The sequence below is a fragment of the Bos javanicus genome, chromosome 19, assembly GCF_032452875.1.
Source record: "Bos javanicus breed banteng chromosome 19, ARS-OSU_banteng_1.0, whole genome shotgun sequence".
Lineage (NCBI taxonomy): Eukaryota > Metazoa > Chordata > Mammalia > Artiodactyla > Bovidae > Bos > Bos javanicus.
The window spans coordinates 45,406,722-45,421,740 of record NC_083886.1 but is presented as its reverse complement, the minus strand read 5'-3'; the positions used below and the strand labels follow the sequence as shown (position 1 = coordinate 45,421,740).

General features: G+C 48.8%; 1 protein-coding gene across 1 annotated transcript; it reads right to left on the bottom strand.

Moving 5' to 3' along the window:
* Window positions 1–33: 33 nt before the first annotated feature.
* On the bottom strand, window positions 34–14,943 carry ASB16 (ankyrin repeat and SOCS box containing 16). Its single transcript, XM_061392038.1, has 5 exons — window positions 12,413–14,943; window positions 10,082–10,349; window positions 7,556–8,048; window positions 7,118–7,231; window positions 34–6,622 (listed from the first exon to the last, which is right to left on the bottom strand). Exons 1-5 carry the CDS (start codon window positions 12,711–12,713, stop codon window positions 6,437–6,439), a joined length of 1,362 nt encoding a protein of 453 aa, XP_061248022.1. The 5' UTR covers window positions 12,714–14,943; the 3' UTR covers window positions 34–6,436.
* Between the last annotated feature and the right edge of the window lie 76 nt (window positions 14,944–15,019).

Here is a 15,019-nt window from a genome sequence, read left to right as displayed (position 1 = left end):
ATATATATATATTATATGATGTTATTGTCAATATTTGGTTTCCTATTCTTTAGCTATTACCATAAATAGCATCTGGAGTATAATTTCATCCTATGAAAGAAAAAATAGGTGTGCGGCTATATATCCAGAGAAAAAAGTTGCATTAGAATATGACTTTGTTTCTATGTGGCCTTCCCAGGTGGCACTAGTGGTAAAGAACCCATCTGCCAATGCAGGAGACATGAGAGACATGGGTTTGATCCCTGGGTCGGGAAGATCTCCTGAAGAAGGTCATGGCAACCCACTTCAGTATTCATGCCTGGAGAATCCCATGGACAGAGGAGAACTGGTGGGCTACGGTGCACAGGGTCGCAAAGAGTTAGACACGACTGAAGCGACTTATATATATTGTATTACCATAAAGCATTTCACAGACAGAAAAACAAATATCATATGATATTGCTTATATGTGGAATCTAAAGAAATGGTACAAATGAACTTATTTCCAAAACAGAAGTTCAGTCACAGATGGAAAAACAAACTTGTAGTTACCAGAAAGGGGAAGGGGAAGGGATAAATTGGCAGGTTGGGATTGACATATATGCACTACTATATATAAATAGATAGTAAGAACTTATTGAATAGTACAGGGAACTCTATTCAATACTCTGTAATAACCTATATGGGAATAGAATCTAAAAAAGACTGGATATATGTTATCCATAACTGATTCACTTTTCTATACAGCAGAAACTAACACAACATTGTTACATCAACTATATTCCAATAAAGTATTAATTTAAGGAAGCATTCCACACTTGTCAATGAATATTTTTAGAGCATCAGAGAATAGTTTAAATAGATATTCAACAGTATTACTTTCCATGCTGCACTGTAATTTTTAAATTCATTGTCTCATTTGGACAGACATTCAGATTGTTTTCAGTATTTGGCTGCTTTTTGTTTTTGTTTGGCCATGCGGCATAGCATGTAGGATCTTAGCTCAGGGATAGAACCCACACTCCTAGCGTTGGAAAAGCAGTGTCTCAACCACTGGACCGCCAGGGACGTTTACTACTTTGTTGTTGTTTTATTTTTGTTTGGGCTGGGTCTTTTTTGCTGTGCAGGCTTTTCTTTAGTTGGGGTAAGCAGGGGCTATTCTTTGTAGTGCTCGGGCTTCTCATTGCAGTCGCTTTTCTTGTTGTGGGGCACTGGCTCTAGGGCACGTGGGCTTCAGTCGTTGCAGCAGGCAAGAATACTGGAGTGGGTAGCCATTCCCTTCTTGAGAGGATCTTCCCAAACCAGGGATCCAACCCTGGTTTCCTGCATTGCAGGTCGATTCTTTACCATCTGAGCCATCAGGAAAGCCCACTACTTTGTTTTTAAACTGCACTTTGATAAACATCTTTGATGACGGTTATTTGTATACATCCATGATTTTTTTTTCCCCTAGGATAAATTCCTGGAAATAGGAATTTATTCCTGGAAATAGAATTGCTGGGTCAAAGGATGTTCACATTTTTAAGATTTTTGCTATACGGTGCTGCGTTGTTCTCCAGAAGGTTGTACCTATTTTCATGCCCATCAACAGTGTGCTGCTGCTGCTGCTAAGTCGCTTCAGTTGTGTCAGGAGAGCCCTAATAATGTTCTTGTCCCCTCAAACAGTGTAGAGGCTAGAGAGGAACAGGGAATAGATGGGGGAGGTTTAGAGAAATAGGAGAATCCTAAAGATGTTTATAAGCCATGACGAAAGAACAGAGGAGAAGGGGAGAAGTGAAGATAAATGCAATCTGAGAAGGGAATCAATGACTGAGCAGTGGCCTCTGAAGCCAGGAAGGGCTGAGCCAGCAACTAGGGCTTGCCCTGCAGAGGATGTGGGAAATCTGTCTTGCCTACAGCCCCGGATTCCTGATCCATTTATTCAGGATTAGGGATATACACCCTGTGTTATATAGCATTCCCCACATTCCCCACGCTACATGTCATTTTTCATTTTTCTGTCTTACCAAATTCTGTGAAGGCAGGAACTAAGTTTTGTTTTTATTCCAGTATTCCCAAAGTCTATCCAGTGCCTGCATGCAGCAAATACTTGATAAAAATTTATTAAGCGAATGATAGATGCAATTCAGAGAAGATGGGGGAAGAGCTAGGGATGCATTTTGTGAATGTGTACAGCAAAGGACAGGATGCAGTTAAGGGTGTTCTGAGTCCTGCTATGCTAAGTCACTCTGACTCTTTGCAATCCTATGAATGGTAGCCCGCAGACTCCTCTGTGCATGGGATTCTCCAGGCAAGAATATGGAATAGGTTGCCATGGCCTCCTCCAGGGGATCTTCCTGACCCAGGGATCAAACCCGCATCTTGCATCTTGCGTCTTCTGCATTGGGAGACGGGTTCTTTACCACTAGGGCCACCTTTTGAAAGAGGGACTTTTGGGATTAGGGTTTTTCAAGATTTATTATACATATATGTATATACACATACATATATATAATTTGGCTGTGGTGGAGCTTTGTTGCTGCATGCAGGCTTTCTCTATTTGCAGTGAGCGGGGACTACTCTTCATTACCGTACGTGGGCTTGTTATTATGGTAGCTTCTCTTGTTTCAGAGCACAGGCTCTAGTGTGCAGCTCGTGGGGTTTAGAGCCCAGATTCAGTGATTGTGGTGCCTGGGCTTAGTTGTTCTGTGGCATGTGGGATCTTCCTACAGCAGGCACCGAACCTATATACCCTGCATTGGCAGACAGATTCTTAAATCACTGTACCACCAGGAAAGCCCTGGGGTTAGGTTTTTGATGGTGGAGGAATTATGAGGGGAAAAGAAAGGAAAGAATGAAGACTTAGTTGGGACTACATCACTGTCTAAAGCTGGCCTCTTATATGTAATAATCATTTAAAATTAACATTTCAATGGGTCTTAGATCCTTATCTGTTTATTTTCCCTAAAATATTGAACTTGGGTATTTTTATACCTTTATGTCAAATTATGATGGCTACGGAGTGATGAATGTATCTGTGAATCTTGGATGTTGCCTTAACTGAATACATTTATAATAAATCCATTTTATAAAAAAATCAGAAAGTACTCCTTCCCTAACCACTAGATAAGTTGTTTCATGTTTGCCCATTTGCTAGGCAGAGGGGTGTCTGCTCCTTTAATTTACATTCACTGGATCGCTAGTGAGCTAGCACATTTGTCATGTTTCATCAACCACCTTGTAAATTAACAATTTAGGCCTTTTGCCTTCTCTTCCCTTCAATTTTTCTTTAAATTTCCCAAGAATCCATGGGTACACCCCTTTGTCAAAAATTCAGTGCAGACCATAAAAAGCCCCACTGGCACAGTTCCTCTCTCCTCAGAGGAAATTCTTGGGCACCTGCCTTTCAGGACTTTTTCTATTCAGCTTCAATCATGAGGTTTGGTTTTGCTTGCTGTACATGTTATATTTCAACCTTGGTAATAGTCTTGGTAATCTTTCCCAAGGCAGTACATGTGCTCGTCACTTGGACTCTATGCCCAGATCTCTCCTGCTGCGGGTATACCCTTTGTAAGGACTGAATTATATTCCACAGTGTGGATTTGTTTACCATTTCCCACATGTTGAGTTGTTGCAAGCAAGGCTGGGATGAATACTGCCGTGTGTACCAGCCTTTGGTGTAACTGGGGAGCAATTGAAGGGCATTGCTTAATTGCCCATCAAAGAGGCAGTTTCCTTTCTGACCCCCTAGTATGAGCAAGAACTTGTGTCTCCAAATCATCACAGGTACTGAGTATTAGTCTTTAAAATGTACCCCCTGAAGGAATTCCCTCGTGGTCCAGTGGTTAGGACTCTGTGCTTTCACCACAGTGGCCCGATTCAATCCCTGGTCAGGGAACTAAGATCCTGCAATCTGTGTGGCACAACCAGAAAAAACCAGTCCCTCAATCTAGTAAGAGAATTGTATCTTATTATTGTTTTAATTTGCATTTCCTTAATTACTGGTGAGGTTGAGCATGACCATTCATTACTTTGACAGATATTTGCGTGTCCACTCTCTGCAAGACACTGTACAAGCACCAAGTCAGCAATGGTAAATAAAAGAGATGTCATTCCTGCCCTCAGACATCAAGAAAAGGAAATCTTTTAGTGGCAGATACTTTTGTCAACATTTTGCCTTTTATTTGTGTTTATGATTCAGGGCTTTTATAACCAAATTTAAATTTTTTTCTGTATCCAGATAAGTCTGTATCCAGATGAGTCTTTTTTCTTCTATGCTTTTACATAGAAAAATCTCATCCCAAAATCAGATACATAATCACATGCGTCTTTGGGACTTTTTAAATTGGGTATCTTGTCATTGTAAGAATACCAGAAAAAGCCACGCTCACTGGGGTCTGCCTGCTCTAAAGGGGGAGACAGCTTAGTATTCTCCCCTGAGAGTGAGGCTCCTGGCTTGGCCCCAGGACTAGAGGGTACTTCTGTCTCTTCACTTGGCCTTTTGGATATGTGAAATTAAAGCAAAAATTTCATCCAGAAAGGAGAGGTTGCTACTCTGTATAACGAGGTCAAAGACTATCTTCTAGTTATTGAAAGGAAATACCTACAGATGCGACTCTCTGCAGAGGAGGGGAGGATGGGCAGCAGCTGCAAAAAGGCTGACCCAGGACTCCTGATCTGTCTCTACCATGTGACTCCACATGGCAGTGAGAGTAGAGAGCCCAGAGTCCCTCACTTCAGCAAAGGGACAGGAGAACAGGCTGCTGACAGCTACCTCCCCCAGTGGGTACTGAAAGTTCAGGGTCTGGAAAGGTTCCTCTTGTTGTACTTTAAAAACACACACACACACACACAATTTTAAAATTAAGTAATTAATTCCTTTTGGTTGTGCTGGGTCTTCGTTGCTGCACACGGGCTTTTTCTAGTTGCGGCAAGCGGAGGCTACTCTCTAGCTGCAGTGTGTGGGCTTCTCATTGAGGTGGCTTCTATTGTTGCAGAGCATGGGCTCTTGGTGCGTGGGCTCAGTAGTTGTGGCACATGGGCTTAGTTGTCCCTAGGCACATGGGATCTTCCCTGACCAGGGATCAAACCCTTGTTCCCTGCATTGGCTGGTGGAATCTTAACCATTGGACCACCAGGGAAGTCCTCCTGTGTTGTTCTTACACCCTTTTTCCTATCACAAGAGTAACAACTGATCTGTGCAGAAAACTTGGGGATACAGAAGAGTACAAAGGATGGGGAATAAACACGGAGCGATGGGTATCTCAGGCATATTTCAACCTAACAACAGCCACGCTTTGGTCTGTGCACAAATCATTTATTTGCATTCATAAAAACTGGCTTAGCTTAAAAAGCTTCCTCTTAAGGATGAATAGTGGTAATTTTGCCTCTGGGACCAGAGCAGGAAGTGAGAGAGAGTAGGGGAAAGCTGATGGCTGGTTCTCCTGTCATGGATCCTCAAAGACCACAAGACCATAGTTTAAGACACTGTGCATCACTGGGGGGTGGGGAACACAACCATAAATGGGTCATGGACATCATGCATTTCTTTCTCCCTCAACAGCCATTTCCTGAAAGGCCTGTTTAAGGAATATAGTCCGGTCTCAGTGTCATTGAGGCAGATATAGGTTCCTAAATAAATAAGTACAATACCAAGGAAGGCTACCTACCGGAGTTGAAATAGGCTCTGCAGAGAGAGGGCTATTGGGCTGAGTCTTGAGGATCATATCAGCTTCAACCAAGGCAAAAAAAGATGTGGGAAGGGTAGACCAAGCAGAGGGAACAGCACAAGTAGGTGCGTGGAAGCTAAGGGGAGAAGCTCATATCTGGCAATCAACTCATTTGCTAAGGCTGGGTTACAGGGGCCTTAGAAGGGGAAAGCAATATCAGGAGGCCAGAGAGCTTGGCGGAGGCAGGGACTAAATACTTATTCTGCCTTGTTGAGTTTTGATATTAGCCTGAAGGTAGTGTAGAGCCACTGAAGGTCATGATCGGAGCTCTGATTCCCAAAGGTCATTCCAGCATCCTTGCAGGGCATGGGGATTTCAAGACCTGTCAGTGAGGTCCTCCCTCAGGGTGACAAAGGTAGATCGGGCATTGGCAGTACAGCTAGAGGCAGAGTCTGTCCCTCTTTAGGAGGCTGAATGGGTACATGAGGAGCAGGGGAGACGGGATGACAAGATCACTTCCTCCTGGCTTGGGGTCTGCCTAGATGGAGGGGCCATCATCCATTTAGGCAAAGGAGGAGGATGCGGGCAAAGGTTGAATCTGCAGACCTTCCCATTAGAGAGAGGAGCTGAAGTTCAGGTCGGGTTGGAGGTCAGCAGGTGGCTCAAGAAGCCAATAAATGGATGAGCTGGCCCCGAAGGACATGTGGACAACAGTGTGGACAAGAAGGTCAGAGACTAGTCCTCCAGGGTTGGGAGGGATTACTGATGGAGGGGGAAGGACAAGCTCTGGGAGTGGCTGGGCATGGGGCTCACTGGATACGCCCCTCCACACGCAGCAACAAGTAGTCCTTGAGGAGCGGGGGCAGTGGGAGGCAGGAGGCAGCCTCTCGGCAACGGCTACCCAGCTGAGCACGCATAGCCAGCCGGGCCAGGTGCTGCAGCCGTCTTGGCTGGTTCACCATGCTCAGGACCGAGCTATAGAAGGCTTCGTGCTCCTAGGCCAGGAGTGGAACAGGGTCAGATGGCCCAACACCCTTCCCTCTGGGGGCAACCTAGTGGTGGGGCCCTGAGATTCTACAACATGGATCCACCTGGGCATGTAGCATATCTCACAGGACTCAGATTCAGAACCAAAGGCCCTGCAGGGGTCATGGGAGCTGAGACCACACTGCAGGGCAGGGTCTCAGCCATGTCTACACCCACCTCCCCCAACTCCAACAGTGCTGTCTACTGAGTCAGAGATGCCTGATAAATGTCTATACTGATGCAGGTAAGAGAGAGGCTAGAGAGGTGTGTGTAATTAAAGGTTGTTCTAAGCTGCCGGGGGCAGGGTACCCAGAGGTTTCACTCTGCCCATCCTCCTCCAGCCCAGGGTTCCCCTTGCTCCTGCTTCCAGGAAGCCCATCCTGGGGGTATAGGCCTAGGGTTCACCCTTCCTCTCTACCTCCCTCAGAGCCCAGGAAGGAGCTGTGCTGGTGGGGTGGACATACCTGCCACAACTCAGGAAGCACGGCCTCCACCCAGGTATCACAGGATGGGACACAAGGGTAGGCATTAAGCAGGACTTCTAGGGCCCGAGGGAAGTTGGCACAGTGTCTCAGCATCTAGAAACCAGAAGAGATTCTTAAGGGCACCATGCTTCTACCAACCAGCCTGGGCCACTATAGTTATATCCCAATTTGAGATGCCAAGATCTGAGTCCCTCCTAATCCTTCTCTAGCCTCAGTTTATCCCACATTTCAAGTGTGTTCCAATTTCCTTGGGGGCTTTTTTCTCTGTTGGACACTCTCCTCCCTAACTCTCGCTGGTCCTTCCCTAGATGGGGACCGACCTCTGGCATAGACGATGGGCTCTATCTTTTGGCTTCTCTTCCCCGGTAGCTGGGCAATTCCAGTTCCAGGCACCCCTGCCCGCCAGGAGCCTCTCACCTCTGGGCGTACAGGCTGGGCCCCATAGTCCAGCAGCGCGGCAAAGAGGACCTCGGGCTCCCAGTTGGGGGCGTCCTGGACAGCCTGCAGTGCGCAGTCCATGGGCGTCTGGCCCGCTCCGTTGGGGACCGCCGCACAGGCCCCGTGGCGCAGCAGCAGCTCGGCCAGACCCCCGCAGCCGTTGGCACAGGCGTTGTGCAGCGGCGTGTGGCGCTTGCGTCCGGCCGCCCGGGCATCGGCCCCAGCCTCCAGAAGCCGGCGCGCGGCGGCCTGGTGGCGACGGCTGCTGCTCGGCCCCTCGGCCCCAGCGCACGCCGCGTTCAGGGCCGTCTCGCCCTGGCTTGTGCGCAGGTTCACATCGGCGCCATGCTCCAGGTAGAGAGCCACATGCCCCTCCAGGCCGCGTGCCGCGGCCACGTGCAGGGGCGTCACCTCGCTGTCTCGCGCGGCCAAGTTCACAGTCGCTCCGGCCTCCAGCAGCAGCTTGGCGCACCTGGGGACAAGGTACAAGGCCCCCGAGGCAAATCCTGTCATCCGTGACCCCTTCTTCCCACCCCTCTTGGCTCAGGTGAGCCTGTTGACCACCGCCAGACTCATGGAGGCCCCGTGACTAGACAGAAGAGGAGGAGGGCCCATCCAAGCCACCTGGAACATTTCGGTTTTCAGCCCAGAAAGGTTGTGGTGCAGCTCAGGACACACAGCAAGTTAGTGACTGCAAGGTAATTAATACTCATTGCCTGAGACTGTGCCTCCCAGAATCTAACCTGACTCCCCCATCAGATTGGGACCCCAAGGCCTGGCTCTGAATCACTTGTGAGTGGTCTCTCCTAACCTTTTGATAGCCACTTTTCAAAAAAAGTCTTGAAAACCCATTAATCTGTACACAATGAAGCATAGAAAATTGAGTGTAACCCTTCCCCCCCACCACAAAAGAAAATAGAAATAGAAGTCCTAATTAGTTAAAGTAAAAAAAAAAAATCCAAAGTCTTTCTTCCTGCCTCCAAACATGAAGGGCTTCCCAAATATAAAGACCACCCTTCTTGGCCAACCACACCCACTCCAGCAAAGGAAAGGCACTTGGGTGTCCCCCTTACTCCACTCCCTCTAGAGAAAACAACCAAACCCAAACCAGATTTTAGGGAGCACAGTCTATAGGGAGCACAGCTTTAGGGAACACTGGTTCAGTCTTCTAGTTCCTGGAAAAATTATAGGTCAAACACTGTTGAGGCAAATTCGCATCGTTAAACCACCACAGGGTAAACCAAACATTCTTGCAAACTAAATTAATGATCACACTAAACTAACAGTAATTTAAAAAGCCAGAACAGGAGCCACTGGAAACTCAGGAGCAGATCCATCAGACTCCAGTGAAACCCTGATGACCAAGGGTCATTCCCCAAAACAGCGTTCCAGCTCCCTTCAGTGCATGCTCAGGGACAAAGAGTTGAGCAGCATCTAGCCAGCCACAAACTACATAATTTATTTTCTTGGTAAATTCTAATCATAGACTAATTTTTGTTTCTATGTATATACTAAATTTAAATAACTCCAAGAAGCTCGCTCAGTCAGGTTCCATTCTCATTTCACTTAAAAGGATTAAGTCTGGACTTCCCTGGTGGTCCGGTGGTTGGAATTTACCTGCCAATGCAGGGGACATGGGTTTGATTCCTGTTCCAGGAAGATTCTACATGCCATGGAGCAACTAAGCCTGTGTGCCACAACTACTGAGCCCACGTGCTGCAGCTACTGAAGCCTGCACGCCTAGAGCCTGTGCTCTTCAACAAGAGAAGCCACCCCAATGAGAAGCCCAAGTGCTGCAACGAGTAGCCCCTACTCACCACAACTAGAGAAAGCTGTTAGGCAGCAAGGGAGACCCAGTACAGCCAGAAATAAATAAAATAAAAAATTGGGGGAAAAAAAGGATCAAGTCTGCTAGAAAGTACACCACATGCCCATAAAACTCAAGAAAGGACTGGAAATTTTGGATCATTTCTGGGTCCATCACTGATCTAGATCTACGTGGGGAGAGGGCCCCAGCACTGGGGCTGTAGAGTGTCTTCCAGGAGCCCTTGATTCCTTACCCTCGCCAGCTCTATCTCTGGGCCTGACTTGTAAAAGTGCAAATACCATCATGTAGAGGGTCCAAGAACCTGTTGACCTTAAAAAGGTGGGAAGAGTAGGTGTACCTCATATTAAGATGGGAAAACACTAGGTCAGATCTTTCTTGATGCCTACCTCTAAACAACTAGGAATGTGGCTGCAAAGGGTTCCCAGGCAATAGGAAACTGCAGTTGAAAAGAGTTTTCCCCCAAAACAACAAGGCTTCTGCTTCGTGGGCTTAGCTGATGTGACTTTGGAGAGGTCACTAAACCTTTCTGAGTCTCAGTTTTATCCTCAGAGAATGTGACCTGTCTCCCAAGCTGCTACAAGGAGATGTTTTCTGTTATGTGAGCTGGAGACACACACACACATGCACACATGTACACACTCCGCCTCCCCAAACCATCTCAACCCCTGGACACCTACTGTAAGGACTCGGGGACTGTGCAGAGGTGCAAGGGGGTTGTGCCTTCCTCGGACAACACGTTGACCTTGGCGCCGAAGGTCACCAGCAACTGCACACAGTCGAACTGGGCCCGGGCACAGGCCTCGTGCAAGGCTGCCCGGCCCCCAACCCGAGCATCCAGCTCAGCTCCCTGCCGGATCAGGTAGCGGGCACAGTTGGTGTAGCCTCGGGCAGCAACGATGGTGAGAGGTGCAGTGTGCTTGGCCTTGGGGGTCAGCACCCAGAACCCTGGAGAGAGCAGGCAGTTTTAGCTGGGTGTGTATGAGGCCAGGGGGCAGGGCATGCTGTCGTGTACAACTCTGCATGTTGGGCTGAGCACAAACCCTGTGCCTATCTGTACCTGTGGAGAGGGGCTCCCTCAAGCCCCCAATTAAGAGTGTAATCTGGAACAGCCTTTTAGAACAGTTTGTCAGTCTGTGAAAAACATATGTGTCATAGAAAGAAACATTTAATTGCTCTTTTTTTTGGCCCTACTCAGCAGCTTGTGGGATCTTAGTTCCCTGACCAGGGATTGAACCTGGGCCCTGGCAGTAAGAGTGCTGAGTCCTAACCACTAGACTGCCAGCAAATTCCCTTAATTGCTCTTTAAAACTACAAGGGCAGCTAAGGAGGTGAATCCTATTGAGGAAACTTCTGGGTCTTTGAGCTACTGGTGGAGTCCTTGGCTCTTTTTGTTAACTTAGGCGCTCTAATATTTGGGAGGGGAAGGAGTTATGCACAGGAGGGCCTGGAACTGACTTGGGGAGTAGCCAAGAGGAAAGCTGAAGAAGTCCTAGGATATTCCTGGGGTGGGGAGGGTGGGGTGAAAGTGTGGGGAAGGGTGGAGGGTGGGGGATAAGAGGTGGGAGTGGGGAAAGGAAGGGTAGGAGGAGGGGTTGATCATAGGACTGGTGTTGGATCCAAATTGTGGAAATAGCCAAGGTCTTGTTTGAAGGACATAGATGCCTAATATCAGACTGTCAGTTGTCTGCATTGTAGGGAAGCGAATCCCTGGGTTTCCTAAATCTTGGGTAAAACATGCTTTGTTTTTTATTAAGATTGAAATTAAGGCCAAGTTCCATTTGGGAGTTGGGGGACATGCTGCAGAATGAGACCGAGATGCCCTGGGTGGGGTCACATCTCTAGCAGCTAAAGGACCTTGGAGCCAGTGGTGACTAACAGCATAAATTCTTCAAGGATTTTGAACCCCCAAATCCATAGGTGGGGGTTGAGGCAATTTCCTGTTAATCAGTTTTTCTTTTTTGTGTGTGTTGGTTTTTTTTTCCTCTTTTTTTGTCTGGTCTTTTTTCGGTCTTTTCTCCTTGTCAATCTTAAGAATGGAGTGATCTTTTTTTTAATTAGTTTTTATTGGCAGATAGTTAGATCCTAAGGATACAAAGATGTTGGTCATATTGTTATTTAAAGTAGATTTTAAAAAAAAGGAATCTAATCTAACCAATCTATTGGGTTTCCCTGGGTGGCTCAGATGGTAAAGAATCTACCTGCAATGCAGAAGACCCATGTTTGATCCTTGGGTTGGAAGATCCCCTGGAGAAGGAAATGGCAACCCACTCCAGTATTCTTGCCTGGAAAATCCCATGCACAGAGGAGCCTGGTGGGGTCTCAAAGAGTCAGACATGACTGAGAGACTAACACTGTATAAATCATGGGCCGACCATACAATAGAATTTATGCGTCTATTTAAAATACTATATGGACTTAATGGTTATTGCCACAGAAACATGTTACATGAAAAAAAATCAGGCTATAAATAGCATCTGGTGTATAATTTCATTCTATGAGAGAAAAAATATTTGTGTGGATATATATCCAGAAGAAAAAATTGCATTAGAATATAATTGTATTTCTATGTGGGCTTCCCAGGTGGCGCTAGTGGTAAAGAACCCTCCTGCCAATACAAGAGACTCAAGAGACACGGGTTCGATCCCTGAGTCTTGAAGATCCCCTGGAGAAGGAAATAGCAACCCACTCCAGTATTCTTGCCTGGAAAATCCCATGGATAGAGGAGCCTGGCGGGCTACAGTCCATAGAGTCGCAAAGAGTCAGACTTGGCACACATACATGTATTTCTATGTAATTCCAACAACATGTTAATATAACTTTAATTCTGAAAGACATACAAACCACTAAGCATGCCTCAGCTCTGTTTAGGAGGGATCTACAATGGGCAGTGGGAGGGGATGGTCTATTCTCTGGGCTGGAAAGGGGAGATTGGGCCCAGGCTCTCTCCCATCCCCACCCCCACCTTCCTCCCTACCCCTCCACTTCTGCCCCCACCAGGTGCTCCTTACCCTGTTCAGCTGACCAGGCCAGCTGGTTGCTCACAGTCTCCACAATCATGTTGGCAGCGTCTTCATCTTGGAACAGGGCTTGGATCTGCTGTAGCTCACCAGAAAACAGGGCATTGTGCACAGCTGGGTCCCGGCAGGAGCGGCGTGGCCTAGTGAGCCGGGCCTGGGAACTTGGGGGGCATCTTTGGCTCCGGCACTGCTGGGCTGCTGCCCGCCGCCGGTCCTCCCATTCCAGCCACTCCCGCTGCAGGCGGAGAGAGCGCAGGGTGGAGGAGGTGAAGGGGAAGGTCTCCTCCGCCATGGCAGGGGGGCCCAGGGCGGGGGATCCAGGAGTCTGGGCAGCAGCAGCTGGGCAGGGCTGGTTCCCTCGCCTGACTGCCACCCTTGCTCTGAGGAGCCACCCTGCCCCCTCACCCGTGACCCAGAGAAAGGAGCAGCTGAGACTATAAATAGGCCCTTCACTGCTCTGATAAACAGGGTTTGCCCAGAGTCATGATCTTGGTGCAGAGAAGGTGTTGGGCCAGTCCCCAGCCCCGGGTTGGGATGGCCCCTGTGGATACCCTCAGACTGGGGAGCCGGCCCCCACCTGAACCCCAGGTCTGCATTCTCCCACTTTCTGGAGTATCTTGAGTCGGCCACGTCCAAAGCGAATGAATCAATCAGGGAAATGGACTGGACAGGGCTCTCTGATGTTGGCTGGAGACCAGACCCCAGCCCAGGAAATACTGGCAGGTCACACTGGAGTTCCAACAGCTCTGCTCAGCATCTGCATTAACAACACTAACTCCATACATATGAGCCCAGAGCTTTAGAATACTCAGATTGTTTTTATATCTACCTGTACTCAGATCACCATACAGATTTCTTGGCTCTCCCCGGGTAAACAGCAACCTTGGTTTTGACAATAAATTATATGATCAGGCTGATTATCACAGTTTGAACACCTCTGAGATGGGTGGTCTTATGTCTGTTTCATGGATGAGGCACTTAAGGCTTAGCAAAGTGAAACTACTTGCTCAAGGTCACAGCTTGTGAGGGGGAGCCAGGCTGGGATCCTGTGTGTCTGACTCCAGAGATGGAGTGATTCAGTAAGAGCGCCTCTCCCCACCTTCCAAGCAGGACAGCATGGTCCCTAACGATGCCTTCAGTGAATCTTGGTTAGGGTTTTCTTATTTGATTTCCCTAGCTCCTAAAAGGGCTCACATGCCTGCCTGAGGAGGACCAAGGGCTTGACTTCACAACTCTGGGGACCATGGAGACCCTCAAGCTGCAAAACCACTCACCCAAAGTGCTCTGCTTTCAGGAGCCTCTAGGGGGAGGAATGAGGCCGTCAAACAGCACTAGCTGCTGTGAGTTCCCAGCAGTGAAGGGGAGGGCAGGAGGGAGGCTGGCCAATCCTGGCCCCAGAAACTCTCCTCAGTTCCTGGGTGGAGGAGGGTGGCCTCTCAGCCCCTCAGGGTCGGCCTGTCCCCATCCTGCCCTGACTGCACTCCCTGGCTGTCCCTGTCCACACACACACACACACACACACACACGTGCGCGCGCGTGCACTCTCCACCTCATTCTCACATTTTCAGTTAGCATCTCAAGACACACACACACACACACTCCACCTCATTCTCACATTTTCAATTACCATCTCAAGACCTTTAACCCAGACCAGCCTAGCCTCCTACCTGGTGTCCCCTCTTCTGCTCCACTGCCCATAGGGAAGGATCTGTCTGAAATGGTTCATTTCCCAGCTTAAAACGTTTGCTGACTCCTGCCCTCTCCCACTAACCCCCGTGCCCTGGTTTGGCTCTGCGTCAGGCATCATTCCCCTCACATTTCCTCGCCCTTCCCTGCTGTTCCCTCCGCTTGGAAGTCCCTTCTGACTCATCCCTCAAAGGTCGCCTGCTCTGGGAGACACCTGCTCAGATCTCCCACCCCTGAGGCTCCAGCTGCCCCCCATCCATGCTCTGGAGGGCCTCGTGTGTGCCCATGTACTGTGGCTCCAGAGCAGGACCTGAGTGGGTTCAGTTGGGTTTCTGGTCCCCGGCAGGTCATGGCACACAGTAGGTCTTGTTGCAGGCTGGCCTCCTGCGTGCAGCACGTTGACTGAAGGCCCCCATTCTCCACCAGAGCGGACACGCATCTGCCTGCCCACGTGTGTGGCAGCAGCCTGGCCTGTTTCTGGCTCCGCCTTTACCCTGCTGTTCACCCACTCTGGCCCCAGCTTCGTGGTGGTATTCCAGGGTGGGGGATCCCAGAGAAGCAATGAGATCATGCCCAGCGAGGGCTTGGAGATCCTCAGAGAAAGGCACCTCTATAAATGCAGGTGTGATTAACTGTGTTGGCACCCACTTGGTGTTTTAATTGCCCCGCCAACGGCCCGGCTGAGCACCCACATCTGGGTTCCCAGGGTTGGGAGCTGGCAAGGTGGGTGGGGCCATGAGGGGCCTTCTCTGAGGTTCACAGTAGTCATTGTGAGCGGGGCCTGAGGCTGCCCTGACCTCCCCAGCCTCTCTGCAGCCTTCTTGCCACAGGCCTGAAGGTGCTGACTACAGCTCAGTCCCCAGAGACACCATATGTTCTGTGTCCTGTCCTTAGCCTTAACTTCCTGAGGGC